Raw genomic sequence first — 12909 nt, 5'->3', positions numbered from 1 at the left:
AATTTTGTCACTAAAAGTTTCAGCGACGAAACCACGTTCATCGCAGAAAACTCGTCGTTTAAAGTTTCAGCGACACGGCCTTGATGTCGCTAAAACTGATAGTCAGCGACAAGGACCGGTGTCGCTGAAAACTATTTTCAGCGACATCATATGATGTCGTTGAAAATTATATGTAGCGACATTTACGTATGTCGCTGAAAACAGTTTTCAGTGACACCTTACGCTGTCGCGAAAACTATGTTTCAGCAACATACGTATACGTCGATATATATAATTTTCAGCGACAAGATTGCATTGTCACTTAAATTTTATATAGCGACATCTGTCTACGTCGCTAAGAACGAGTTCCAGAATGAGCAATATCCTGTTTTCGTTCCAATTTCATCTTCGATTTTGCTCAATTTTTGTGCTTTAAAACGACACATATATAAAACATTGCTAAAAAGTATTTTTAATATTAAAAAAATACGTAAGGTAGATTCTCCAAATGTGTAACATCCTGTTATAACAAAAAAGTACTAGCTATACAAATAAGAATTTGTCTTATATATTTGATTCAATTACATATAACAAAATAAAACATGTTTTTTTTGTACGAAATTCTTCTTCTGAATGATCCAGCACAACCGCTTTTGATGAGATGACATAGTATATCCTATAAAAAATTAACAACACAACTTATTTAACATGAAAATATAATCAAAAGAGTTTTTTTTTATGAAAAACGTAGTGAACAACACTAAACAAATCAACAAAAAGTAATCTATTAGAACTCCAAAATCATAGCTTATAATCTAAACAACTATTAAATCATTTCTAAAACAAACAAAATTGCAATACTAAAAGAGAAATAGTCTCGACATTAAAACCAATATAGATCTAATCATGTTATAACACTATAAACAACTCAAAATACTCATAACTTCATAAAATACTAATAAACTCATTTGTATATATATACAACACAAGTGATGACTACCATAACTGCAAGATCACGACATTTCAACTACATCAAAACTAATATTTATAAGTATATGCATCAAACGATCGTTGTTATGCTTGTATTAACATTATAAACAACTCAAATGCTCTTAACACTTGAATTTACTAACAAACCTATATTAGACATAATATAAGTTATGACTACCATAATGTTGCTATCTCTGCTTAATAGCTAGAGGATAAGTGCAAGTGCACACTGTCACAAGTGATAATCTGGAAATATTCTAAGTTCGTCTCCACAGGGACTAGTTTCTTTTAAAATTGATTTTGTAAACTGCTTGAATGAGCAATCGAGTTTGGGAATAAAAATTGGTGGAATTGTTGGGAACACGAAAACACACGAAAATAATAGAATTTAAAAGGCCAACCCCTACTACTGTTTAGTTCTAAAATGATGAATTACACCTACCAAATGTGCCCGTAATTACACTCAATTTATGCAAACTGGTTCAACTCCTATTCCATACCACTTTTGGTTTGTTTAGAAGCTTAGGCTAGTGTTTACATATGTCTACGCAACTCTAGAATCCTAAATGAATCAAGTGTCAACTTACGTTTAACGGGTAAGAGAGCTTATGTCTAGGATCTTGTTTTAGTTCTTATTTCTAAGTAACTTCTCGTTTTACCTTGATGAACTCCGTTGACTCTAACCTTCTCAGAATTAAATTCAAACTAATGTGATTTAAACAAGTGGCCAACAAGAAAAATCAACTAGATAAATTGTATCAATCAAGATAAGCAAAGAGAGCGTAATACGTCGTGCTCACTGATAGATGTAATTTATAGTGATAAGAACTAAAGCATTCGTAGGAGGGTTGAAGAAACAATTTACCTACTCATGGAATTGAAAGAAATTAAAACACAAGAGAAGATAACAAAAGAAAACATTTTAATTAGAATTGGAAAAAAAATACAAAATGGAACAAATGGAATTGCAATAAAATAAACAAGAGTAATTGTAGAAAAATAATTGAAAACAAAACTTAAATAAAAACTACAAAACTAAAGTAGAAAGGAAAACAAAAACATGTAATATGAGATGTCTAGAAGTGATGTTTGGAGGCTCCTTTTATAACAAGTATTTGAGAAATTCAAGGGAAGTTGACAACCACTATTTGTAGAGATTTTAGGAGTAAGACTGAATCTTGGACCAATAATTTGGTCAAAAGTTGTTATTCTCGTTTTGACAATCTATGCATCGAATGTGGCTGGCGCATTGCGAAGCTGGAACTTTCAAAGCAATTTGGCAGGTGCATTCCTCTAGTAAGCTGGAAATTCTGGGCATGCGATGTGCCTGACGCATTGTGATCATAAATCTTCACTTTTCCTTACAAAATAAGCATATTTACACAAATTAGCCTTCATTTACCTATAACTGAATTCCAAAGTCCCTAATCACAAATTATGCACATTTTCCCTAAATTATATGCATGAACATACATTTTTCATCCCAAATATAAGTTACTTAAGCATGCAAACCTACACTTTTTAGCATTAAATCAAGTCTTATCACATAACTGTAGGATAACCACAACACTTAGCTACGTCAAAGCCAATATTTCATAAGTACATGCATCAAATATGTAGCTACACTTCTTTTAACATCATGAACAACTCAAATGCTCCTAACATGAATATACTAACAAATTCATATCGATATAACATAAGTCTTGACTATCATAACTGCAGGATAGTCACAATACTTCAAAGCACATCAAGTCCAATATCTATTATAAAGTATCATCTACTTAAATACTCATCTACTATGGACAATATGTATGAGTACCTTTTTAAGCATCATTCGACGGTTGAGAATTGGCTCGTTGTGACGATCCTTCTCCAGCATTGCTTAGCCTGTTTACAGTTTCTTGCAACTGACTCAATTGAGCCATTGCTGATTCAAGCAGGCTTTGTTGCGTTTGTACAACAGATTGCAATTGAGCGATTTGATTTTTTGACTCTCTATTTCTTTGAGAACTTCGTTCATTCTGAGTCGTCGCCGTCGATGGTCCCCATCCAAGTGCACCTCGCCTGCCTAGAACTTGAGAACTTCAGTTCAACCATTTGTTCATACAATGTCCATAAATAATATTAGTACATGTTAAATAATACAAAAATAAAAAAAAAAGTAGTTTTACCTACGTGTTTTTGACCAGCCACCAGGCTCACCCACTCGTCATTAATTATTTTGTGTGTTACTGACACGACCCGCCCTAAACACCTACTAACTATAGGACAAGTCGTGCCGACCACAGACCCCCAACCATCTACCAAGTCTATAGTCAAATTCTTTCTAACTTTCTAAAACTAATTTAGATTATTCTTCAACATATAAAACATAAAGTGTAACATAATTCATTTAAAAACAAATAACTATTCGGCCACAAAAGGTACAACTATTCCAGCATAAGTCATTCTAGTTGTACATACAAAATGATATGCAAATTTGAGACGGTGAGTGGCAGAAACTGGTTGGCTATCTCTATGAAACTCAGGTGCAGCCTGGAGGAGGAAAACAATGATAAACAGTGAGCTAGGAAGCTCAGTGAGTGGCATTTTATTAAGAAAATAATTTCGTAAAACTTATTCCATAAAAACAACTGAAATTTCAATTCTCAAGTCGAGCTTCCTAAAGCTGAAATAATAAACATTCTCATTAAAACTTCATATAACTTGAGCAACTAAAATTCAGTAATTTTCTGAGCATAACTTGTAACAACATATACTTCCTAAAAACACTTTCTGAAACACATATCAAATATCTTCTTTCAAACCTAAAACAGATTAAGAAAACTCAACACCATATATGTATCCACATTCTATTCTGGTCTACTAGCGCAGAGTAATCTCAATACGCACAGCAGAATAATTCTATTTTTGGTCCACTGGCATAGAGTAATCTCAATATACACAGCAGAATATTTCTCTCAACGCGCGGAGTAAAATGGTCCCAAAGACCTTCTATTTCTGGGTATACTATAGAAACACATTCACATAGCATACGAGTAATCACCTGGATACAACAATATGGTGGTTTGAAAACGATTCTCAGAAAATTCTCAATCTCAAGAACAGTTCTAAAAAATTTTTTTTTTCTTTCTTTCTAAGAACATTTCTATCACAAATCACTTCTAAACATATTTCTTTCTAATCATATTCAGTAAACACAACAATTTCTCAGACCTTCTCAGCAAAATTCAATTTCTCAGCAAAAATAATCAAACATAGGTTATATATTTTTCTTGAGGTTCTATAATAGATATCTGGAAATATTTAGTAAAATAACCACTCACAAATCCTATGAACGAGGTGAATTTGGTTGGTACGCTGCTCCAATTCCTGTATGACCTGAAATATCGATTCAAAATCAATTTAACTCACTTAATTCCAATTTCAACATAACTTAATTCAAACTTCAATCATAATAACTTCAAAATATCTTATTACCCAATTTCCTCACTCTCTCTCTCTTCATTAAAACTCCCCACTTTTCCTTTTTACGAGTGGGTCCCACCAAACCCAATCAATTTCTCTTTCTCACACTCCATCTCACGCACATATACCCATTCCTTTTTTTGTTTTTTACCTTAATTTATCAATTACCTCTCTCCTTGATTTCTTTCTCTCTCTTCAACACCAACCCCCACACTCCTCTCTCTCTCTTCCCTTCTTCAGATTCCATACCCACCTTAAATCTGCACTTCTTTTGTCTTTCTTTTACCTTTCTTTTGCCTTTCTTTCTCCCATGGAACCCTTCTTTACCCAAAAAAAGAAAAAACTCATCACAATACCAACGTTCCCTCATAATATTTCCACCATAAAATTCAACCAAGTTCAATTTTACCATTCCTTCTCATCCAAGAACAACAGGAGTTTTCCGTTCATTGAATATCCATAGAACTCAAACTTCTCATGACATTTTTCACAAAACCCATAAATACAAACCTTACCTTCAATTTCTTCTCCTTTCCCCTCTGCTTTCTTCTCTTTCTCCTTGCCCTCTTTCTTTTCCATTCTCTTTGTTTTTCCTCCTTCGTTTTCTCCCCTTTCCCTTTCCTATTCTTTTTCTTTTTTTTTAACACGTCACAACACACACACACCACACGTGTCCCATGTTTTGTTTTCTTGTCAAAAGACCAAACTACCCTTCTAACTAAGATATCTTAATTATTATTTTTTTTTCTTTTTTTTTCACTGAAAAATTACAATACTGCCCTCACAGTTACTTCGAACAGTTCAATATCATCTACCTCTCGTCCATCTTTGTTTTTTTACATAATTCAAACAAGATTATGAGTAGTGAAATATTTTTGAAGTTATGACAAGAAAAGAGATACATACAATGTTTTCTCTGTGATGTGATGTAAAAATGCGATCGTTCCTGTTGTATGACCGTACAGTACAGACGCTCGAGCTCTAGTGTTTGTTTCAGAAATTTTCTGACATATATATAATAATTAGTAGCAAAATACTTAGAATAAAACTAATTCATATCTACAATACATACCTTAAACTTCTCCATTTCCCAACAATCGCATAAACGATGCCAATCTTCATCTCGTGCAACATCTTTGTGTTTGTGATGCCGTGCTTCTTCTGGGGAATATTCCTCTTAGCGACACCGTCAATTGACGGCGTCGCTGTATATATGTTTTAGCGACATATATGTTAATATGTCGCTAAAATGTCCAGTTTGGTCGAATATTTTTTGGGTTGGTCTATTCACCCCTAATTCGGAAAAATTCCCAATGAATTATTAATATATTATATGGCATAATATGCAAATAAAGTCTCATGTTGATTAAGTAAGGGGATGATCTATGGTATATAATAGAGGATAACTATCTCAGTATGAGTCCCCTTAGATGAAACAAATAGTATTTTACGTAAATAGGCACATGATATATTATTTAAGCTATAGTATCGCCTCGACACAAAAATAAGAAACATAAACGGAAAAAACAAGTAGTTTCCAAAATTTGGTCTCTTTTTTAGAAATGTTTCTCAAAATTTAGAAGCAGTAAACGAGAACATTATCAAACGGCTTTTGTTTTAGCCATTATTTCTGTTGTCAATTGAATTTTGCCATACTGGTTTACAAGCTGCTTGTCAACAAAATTCCCTTTTTGGCCCTCTTTTCTTTTCTTTCCGTACAATCATCTATATGTAAAGCTTAGCAATGGAGGAATTGATATACTTTTCTGAAAAACTGTTTTGAACTATTTTTTCATTCTTCACTAGAGGAAATTAAATTAATCGGAAAAATTTTATGTGGTCAGAGAAAATTGGAGGAATTTTACCAATGATTTCTGTTGATGTATAAATTTGGCCTCCTAAAATAAAAGGAACCGACGAAATTTGCAAAACCAAATTGCTCTAAAAATCATCAGTGTGGCCTTAACTACACAGACTCTGATGCTTAAGTCAAAATCGGAATAGTCGAATAGGAAGAATAATGTATTTTTACATGTAGAGATTTGTAGAGTACCTTCAATGAAAATTTACTTTCTATAGGTAAAATCCTAAAACCATAACGATATCTCCTAGTTTTGAATATAGGATATATTTAAGAGGGAAATTCTAACTCCCAATAAGGGAAATTCGAACGGTAGAAAATTTTGTAGGAAAGACGAATTTTTTGTAGGATGCTATTTGAACTAGCGAATTGGAATGTACGTGATTTCAAGAAATAAACATATGCTATTTTAAGAAATCGTATCTCAAATTGGAATGTACATGATTTCAAGAAATAAACATATGCTATTTCAAGACATCGTATCTCATGTACCTAGTTTCCATGGAAATCACATACAATATATACAATTTTCAGAAAAAATCGCATACATAGGACGTGAATTTGTCAGGTTGACTCCACTCCCACTCTATATGATTTGACATGGCAACAACCCTTGATAATGACCATAGTTTCAAACTTTGAATATTTCTTATTTATTTTACATTTTTTATATTATTTTCAAATCAACATTATTTTTTAACTCTTTTTTTTTAAATAACATTACTTTTAAAATTAGCCCGGCTTCTTATTGAATAAATTAATATTAAAATGTGTGAACTAAAATCAGTATATTTTAATGTGTTTAATTTTTTCTTATGCAAATTTATGTCCCTCTTGACTTGAATTTCCAAACCCGTCACTGATTAGGAGATTATAAAAACAACAATTTAATTAAATAGTTTAAAATTTTAAAAGTCATTTATCTCACTTCAAATTCTACCTATCTGATCTAGCTAGCATTAACTCTACATTACATTTTTATTGGGTTAAATAACAGTGAACTGACGGTATTTATGGTGGAGTGTTAGCTTTTAAAATTTCAAAAGATTAAATACAAACTAAATCTAAATTTTAAGGACAAAAAAATTGTGATTTGGTATTATTATCATCATTAAAAAGTCATCCTAAGCCTTGTGACAAAATCCATCGTGCTTTAAATAAGTCATAATTTTTAGCGTTCCTAAAAAAAAAAAGTCATAATTTTTACCGACTATTTAAATGGAAGGTCTGTCCCCACTTCCCACTGGCCACTGACTTATTTTAGACCGTTGCATTGCATATCTATTCAAAATTTTTGGAAGCCCTCTTCTATGGCATGAAAATTAATTGTTTTGCTAGCAAAGTGCTTGCATGTATTTCGATACCTCGTGGACTGCAGCCTCTTTTAACATTTCCTCTATGTGTCATCAGACAATAGGCTGGGTTTTTTTTGCCAACAAAAAAGGCTGGGTTTTGGATTTTCAAAATCTTGAGACGATACGACAACCGCTGCTCAGAAAGACAAACTCGTGAAATAAACAGGCAAGACTTCTTATTGCACGGAAAAAGGGACAGAGAAAGAGAAACCCAAAGACGCAGATAGCGCTACGAAACGAAGAGACCATCGCTGCCTTCCCACCCCTCTCCAAGTTGGTCTATCTCTCTGTTTTTTTTTTCTCTTTTTGCTTTTCTTTTATGTCTGTTTTTGGGTGGAAATGGTATCTACTTTGTTTGCCGAATCAGTTTGGTGTTTGCTACATTTAGTTTTAAAAGCACCGAAGTTCGCATTTTGAAAGTCTCGGTTAATCATAATACCCTTACATTACTGATTACACCACAGCTGATTCGGCTTTCTCGAGTCCAGAATCTCCTCCTATTTTTTGGCTTTTTAGTTTGCAGCATAGAAAAGGATTTTTTTTATTTTTTTATTTTTGACTTTAGCATAGAGAAGGGTTTATAACCGAATCTTCGCACTTCAACTTGAATATATAAACTGGGTTTTCTTTAAACTGTTTTAGTGGGGGAGGGTTCTTGTGATTTGTTAGTTAAGTGATTAGGATTTAGGGTAGCCCCCTTGCAATTGCGTATGTACATTTTTCCCTACCCAATGGCCCTCTTCATAAGCTTTCGGGGATGTCGATGCCTCTAGTTAAAGTTAAAACATAAAAATATATCAATTACTGATTCATTATGCAGTTTGAAAGCGGTTTCTGGGATTAACAAAACAAGAGTGTGAGTTTGAATTTTGAGGTGCAGACATTTGAAGAGAAGATGACGAAGAGCCGAACTCCATACTGCTGGTGGTTTGACGGTCGCCACGACACAAAACGCTCACCTTTGCTCCAAAAAACTCTTGCTGGTTAGCATCTTTATTTCCTTTACTCTGTTCATGTTGTTGCCGACCGATCTACACCTCCCACGCTCAAAGAGAAACTTGTGTTCCTTATTTTCTGAAAAAAGAGAGGGGGGGATGTTCTCAGAATTGCATCACTTATCACTACACCAATTATCCAGTAGTGTTGATCTTTTTCTTCTAGGTTGTGCATTGAAGTTTTTCTTCTGGGTTTGGCCATTTGATCTTAACCTGTAACTAATTTTTGCAAAAATAGGGCGGTTCTAACATTCAAAGAGTGATTTCGCCACGGAGTTAATTGTTTTACGTTGACATACAGATACAAAGACCTATGAATTTTGCAAAAGTAGGGTAGTAGTTAAATTGAGTAGCTACCGATTAATGTTTCTGCTTTTTCGTGAGGCAGAACTAGACCAGAGGACACTGGCAATATTAGAACTGCTCGAGGAAGATGCAGATTCATTTGCCAAACGTGCAGAGATGTATTACGAAAGGCGCCCTCAACTTATCAGCATGATTGAAGAATTTTACCGTTCTCACCGTTCACTGATAGAGCGATATGACCGAATCAAGACCGTGACCAGCTCTGGAACTTGCCAACACCTCCTCGCAAACGTGTCTTCCCCAGAAAATAAGTTTGCGCTTAGTATGGATATGAAGTACTATGCCTTCTCCGAGACGAGTTGTGATATTGACCTTGAACTTGCAGATTCTGCAGTGTCCGAAGTTGATGATCCTAATCAGGAAGATAAAGTCCTAAATGATAATGGAATCAAAGATATTGACCTCGAGAAGACTAGTTGTGATATTGACCTTGAACTCGAGTATTCTGCCGAGTCGGAAGTTGATGATCCTGAACAGGTAGATGAAGTCCTAGATGATAATGGAATCAAGGGGGGAGTTTTAGGTACGATCAACAATGTTGAAGCAAGAAAGTTGGGGGAAGAAATAGAGAGACTCAGGGAAGAGAACAGAATTCAGAAAGAACAGTTAACGCAGAAAGATGAAGATAAGAAAGAAGTGATTAGACAACTGAGTTTTGCTGTAAGTTTGCTGATGGATGACAATGCGAGGCTAAGGATGGGCGAGAATGGAACTAAATTCGCCAATGAAAGGAACCCATTTGATTCTGGTCGTGTTAAAGGAACGTTCTTAAGAAAGCTGTTTCATTGGCCTCGCATTTTCCAGTGAACTAATGTTGCTCTCTAGTTTTGTCAACAATTAACCAATGGTGTAAAGTTACAGCCTATTGATACTATAAGTATACAATAAAACGTGTTACAACATTATATTAGTAAGTAGTAACAGATGTTACCTTTATTTTTTAAATGTTTTAGCATAGTCATCTTTTCTTCCATTGTAATTCATAGCAGACAAAAAATTTGGTTTTCAAGAATCACCTTGGATTCTGATCCGGCACAAGTTGTGGCCACTTACATACTTGGCATCATCAGAATTCAGATGCAATAAAAAGGGCAGCATTTGCCATATCATTGGTTTCACAAACTGTTCCTTCTAAAGCACCCACGTCGAATATCATCTTCTCAAGTTTCTGCTCTTCAATACAAGGAAAAAGGCGACTCATTTCCTCCATAACAAATGATGTCGGGATAGGAAATGGTGATATGCAATTGACCCGGATACCGTATTCACACAACTCTGATGCCATGGATGTAACAATGCATATAATAGCGACCTTTGACACTGAGTACGTGGGTTGGGGCAGCCCAGCCCTCGGTCCTGTGACGCTAGCTGCGCAGAAAATAGACCTGATTGTCGAGGGATCATGACACGGGAGGCATGTTTGATACCAGCCAGGACTCCACGGACATTGATGTTCATGACTTTATCGAACACCACGAGGTCGAGGTCCAAAATGCTTGGAGGAGTGTTGCAAGCAACCCCAGCATTGTTGTACATGATATCTAGCGTTTTGTGTAGAGAGATAGTGTAATTGACAGCACCAGCGACATCAGACTCTTTAGTAACATGACATCACAGGGGACGAAGGCTGCGTTGGGTCCTAGCTGCTCGGCCGTCTCTAGGCCAAGTTTTTCTCTGACGTCGTAAATCACAATTTGGCTCCGTTGTTTATAAATTTGGACGCAGTTGTCTTCCAATACCGCTTGCTGCTCCCGTAACCAGTGCTATCTTGCCTTCAAGCCTGCATATCAAAAGCAGATTCTCAAAACAAAACTAGGGCCTTCAGATCTGACATTTTTATAATATACGGGAAGTTGAAAAATATAGGGGAAAAGGAGAGTACAAACATAAATTGGGAATTAGACTATAATTCAGTTCACCATCCAGCATGGGAAGACAATCCACTATTGAAGAAGCTCCAGTAAGCGAATTCTTTAAAGTGGCAACACCTTTTCTAGTTGAACCATTAGCAATACTGCGAGATGTATCAACACAAAGGGCAAAAGTATTTAATTTGACACTGCAAGATCTTGACTTCTTTGACAGCCATCAAAGTTAGACGTTTTACTTATTCATAAAAAGATAAGAAAATCGTCCTCAAATTGGGAACTGGCGGGGTTCTTATTCATTGTGTGTTTTATAAAATTTTAAAAAGAAAATATTTACTTAATGAACGAGAAAGCTGCTTTGTGTGTAATTGGCACTAGGAAGAGATGGATATACCTCAGCCCGATCCGGAACATGCTTTCCGGAAGGTCTTCCTCTTGACAGATGCACGGCAAGTTTGTTAAAGAATGTGGAGCCGGCGGGTGGTCCGTTAGTGGGGATGCTGGAGCCTCCAGGTATGATAACTTATACGGCATGACACTTTAGTCTCTACAATTAGAAAAATAGTTCTAAACTAAGGAAGTTCACTTTTTTTACCCTAAAGTTTTTGTATTGGATTTTTTACCAATTTTTAAAATATTATTTTTTTAACCCTTAACATTTTTTTTTTCAAATCTTTTAAAAGTTTGACACGTGTGTAAATATTAAAATATCCTCGTGATAACTCTGCGTTTAGACACAGTGGTCATTCAATTTGGAAAAAATAAATTACCTTTCTTAAGGCTGCACATTGAAAATTGTTGGGAAGGGAGACAAAATAAATATAACTAAAAACATTTCAGCTATTGTATTGGGCCGTGGCTTTTTTATTTTTTTGGGCCCTTTTTTTTATATTTGGGATTAGTTAGACTATAGTTGAATGCTATAAAATTTACACATTTGTTATGAAACAACCTCATTTAGGATGGTACTCGTCACCCATTTACTAATATATCCTTTAGTATTTCACCTCAATATTAATTAATTTTTAAAATCCAAAATTGACTACTTGGGAGGTTACATTTTAAATCCTTCAATTTTGTCTAATTAGAATGTCCAAAAGTGAAAAATATCAAATCTCCATAATCCTTCATTATTGAAAAAATTTGAAAACCTCATTCCTCTGACTACTCTTCTTCTTCTATCATTCTGTTTTCGTCAATTCCTTCGTCTCTTGTCGCCGTCTGACGTTCCTTCGTCTCTGGCCGTCCGTCTGTTTATTCCAAGGTTTCTTTTTTGTCGCCAGCTGCCCGTCGATCATTTGAACCCTCCGTTTATCTCGGCCATTGTCTAGTCGCCGACCGGAAGGTTTGTAGGTTATTTGCTTTATTTGTTAATTGTAGATGGATATAGTCGTATATACTTTATAGCCAGATATAGGTTATATATCCATATAATTATATGTTATAATAACTATAGTTTATACCACCATTATTAAGTGTATGTTGCTTTAAGTATTAAAATTGGGATTATGATAATAATTGAATATTTTGTAATAAATTTCATTCTTTATAGAATATATTAAGGGGTAATTAAGGAATTATGAGAATGATTGATTTAGGTCCCACAATAATTTAATGTTTAAATCAAATTTGGAATATTAATCTTTTGCATTTAAATAAAAGACAAATTATAATAAATATAAATGCCATAAATAAGGGTAAATTTGCCATTTGAAAAAATTTTTAAATCCAGAAATCTAAAATTTGTAAACATCTAACCATTTGTGAAAATAAGTTTGCAAAATAGCTTATCCAAGACATTATCTCTTTATATTTCCACGGTAGGAAGAATTAAATTTTTATAGAAGCAAAAACAAGGGCAGCGGCGGTCATTTTTACGGCAGAGAGAAGAGAGAAGAAAGGAGATATTGGACTGTAGAACGTCATTGGCAGTCCGTTCTCGCGATTCTTGTGAGGTTTTTCATTCTATATTCCTAAATAGCTATTGTTGTAGTGCTTAGAAGTTAGGTGACTATTGTTATAGCATC

At 34.5% G+C, this 12909-nt stretch overlaps 1 protein-coding gene, 1 long non-coding RNA gene and 1 pseudogene across 5 annotated transcripts; 1 reads left to right on the top strand and 2 right to left on the bottom strand.

Moving 5' to 3' along the window:
• Positions 1-1934: 1934 nt before the first annotated feature.
• LOC148211105 (uncharacterized) lies at positions 1935-5034 on the bottom strand. The gene is made up of 5 exons (XR_015791841.1): positions 4953-5034; positions 4296-4350; positions 3433-3504; positions 2789-3037; positions 1935-2329 (listed from the first exon to the last, which is right to left on the bottom strand). It is a non-coding gene; the product is annotated as an uncharacterized LOC148211105 (long non-coding RNA).
• A 2598-nt stretch (positions 5035-7632) lies between these two features.
• LOC111022682 (protein NETWORKED 3C) lies at positions 7633-9931 on the top strand. 3 transcript variants are annotated; one of them, XM_022299891.2, is made up of 3 exons: positions 7633-7926; positions 8534-8636; positions 9037-9931. In XM_022299891.2, exons 2-3 carry the CDS (start codon positions 8549-8551, stop codon positions 9819-9821), a joined length of 873 nt encoding a protein of 290 aa, XP_022155583.1. In that variant the 5' UTR covers positions 7633-7926; positions 8534-8548; the 3' UTR covers positions 9822-9931. The 3 variants fall into 3 exon arrangements, with proteins under 3 accessions (XP_022155583.1, XP_022155582.1, XP_087980968.1); XM_022299890.2 differs by having other exon boundaries at positions 7634-7926; positions 8474-8636; XM_088124842.1 differs by having other exon boundaries at positions 7634-8636.
• Positions 9932-9946: 15 nt separating this feature from the next.
• LOC111022672 ((21S)-21-acetoxyl-apo-melianone synthase SDR-like) lies at positions 9947-11405 on the bottom strand (annotated as a pseudogene). The gene is made up of 3 exons (XR_015791288.1): positions 11277-11405; positions 10901-11028; positions 9947-10794 (listed from the first exon to the last, which is right to left on the bottom strand). The product of XR_015791288.1 is annotated as a (21S)-21-acetoxyl-apo-melianone synthase SDR-like (transcript).
• Positions 11406-12909: the final 1504 nt, after the last annotated feature.

The sequence above is a fragment of the Momordica charantia genome (assembly GCF_013281855.1).
Source record: "Momordica charantia cultivar OHB3-1 chromosome 6 unlocalized genomic scaffold, Mcharantia_2.0 BLBB01000006.1, whole genome shotgun sequence".
Taxonomy (NCBI): Eukaryota; Viridiplantae; Streptophyta; class Magnoliopsida; order Cucurbitales; family Cucurbitaceae; genus Momordica; species Momordica charantia.
This window is presented reverse-complemented; position numbering and strand designations above follow the sequence as displayed.

Coding starts and splice junctions, on each gene's coding strand:
- LOC111022682 (XM_022299891.2), top strand. CDS start 8,549: ATGACGAAGAGCCGAACTCCATACTGCTGGTGGTTTGACGGTCGCCAC. Junction 8,637..9,036: donor GCTCCAAAAAACTCTTGCTG/GTTAGCATCTTT, acceptor TTCGTGAGGCAG/AACTAGACCAGAGGACACTG.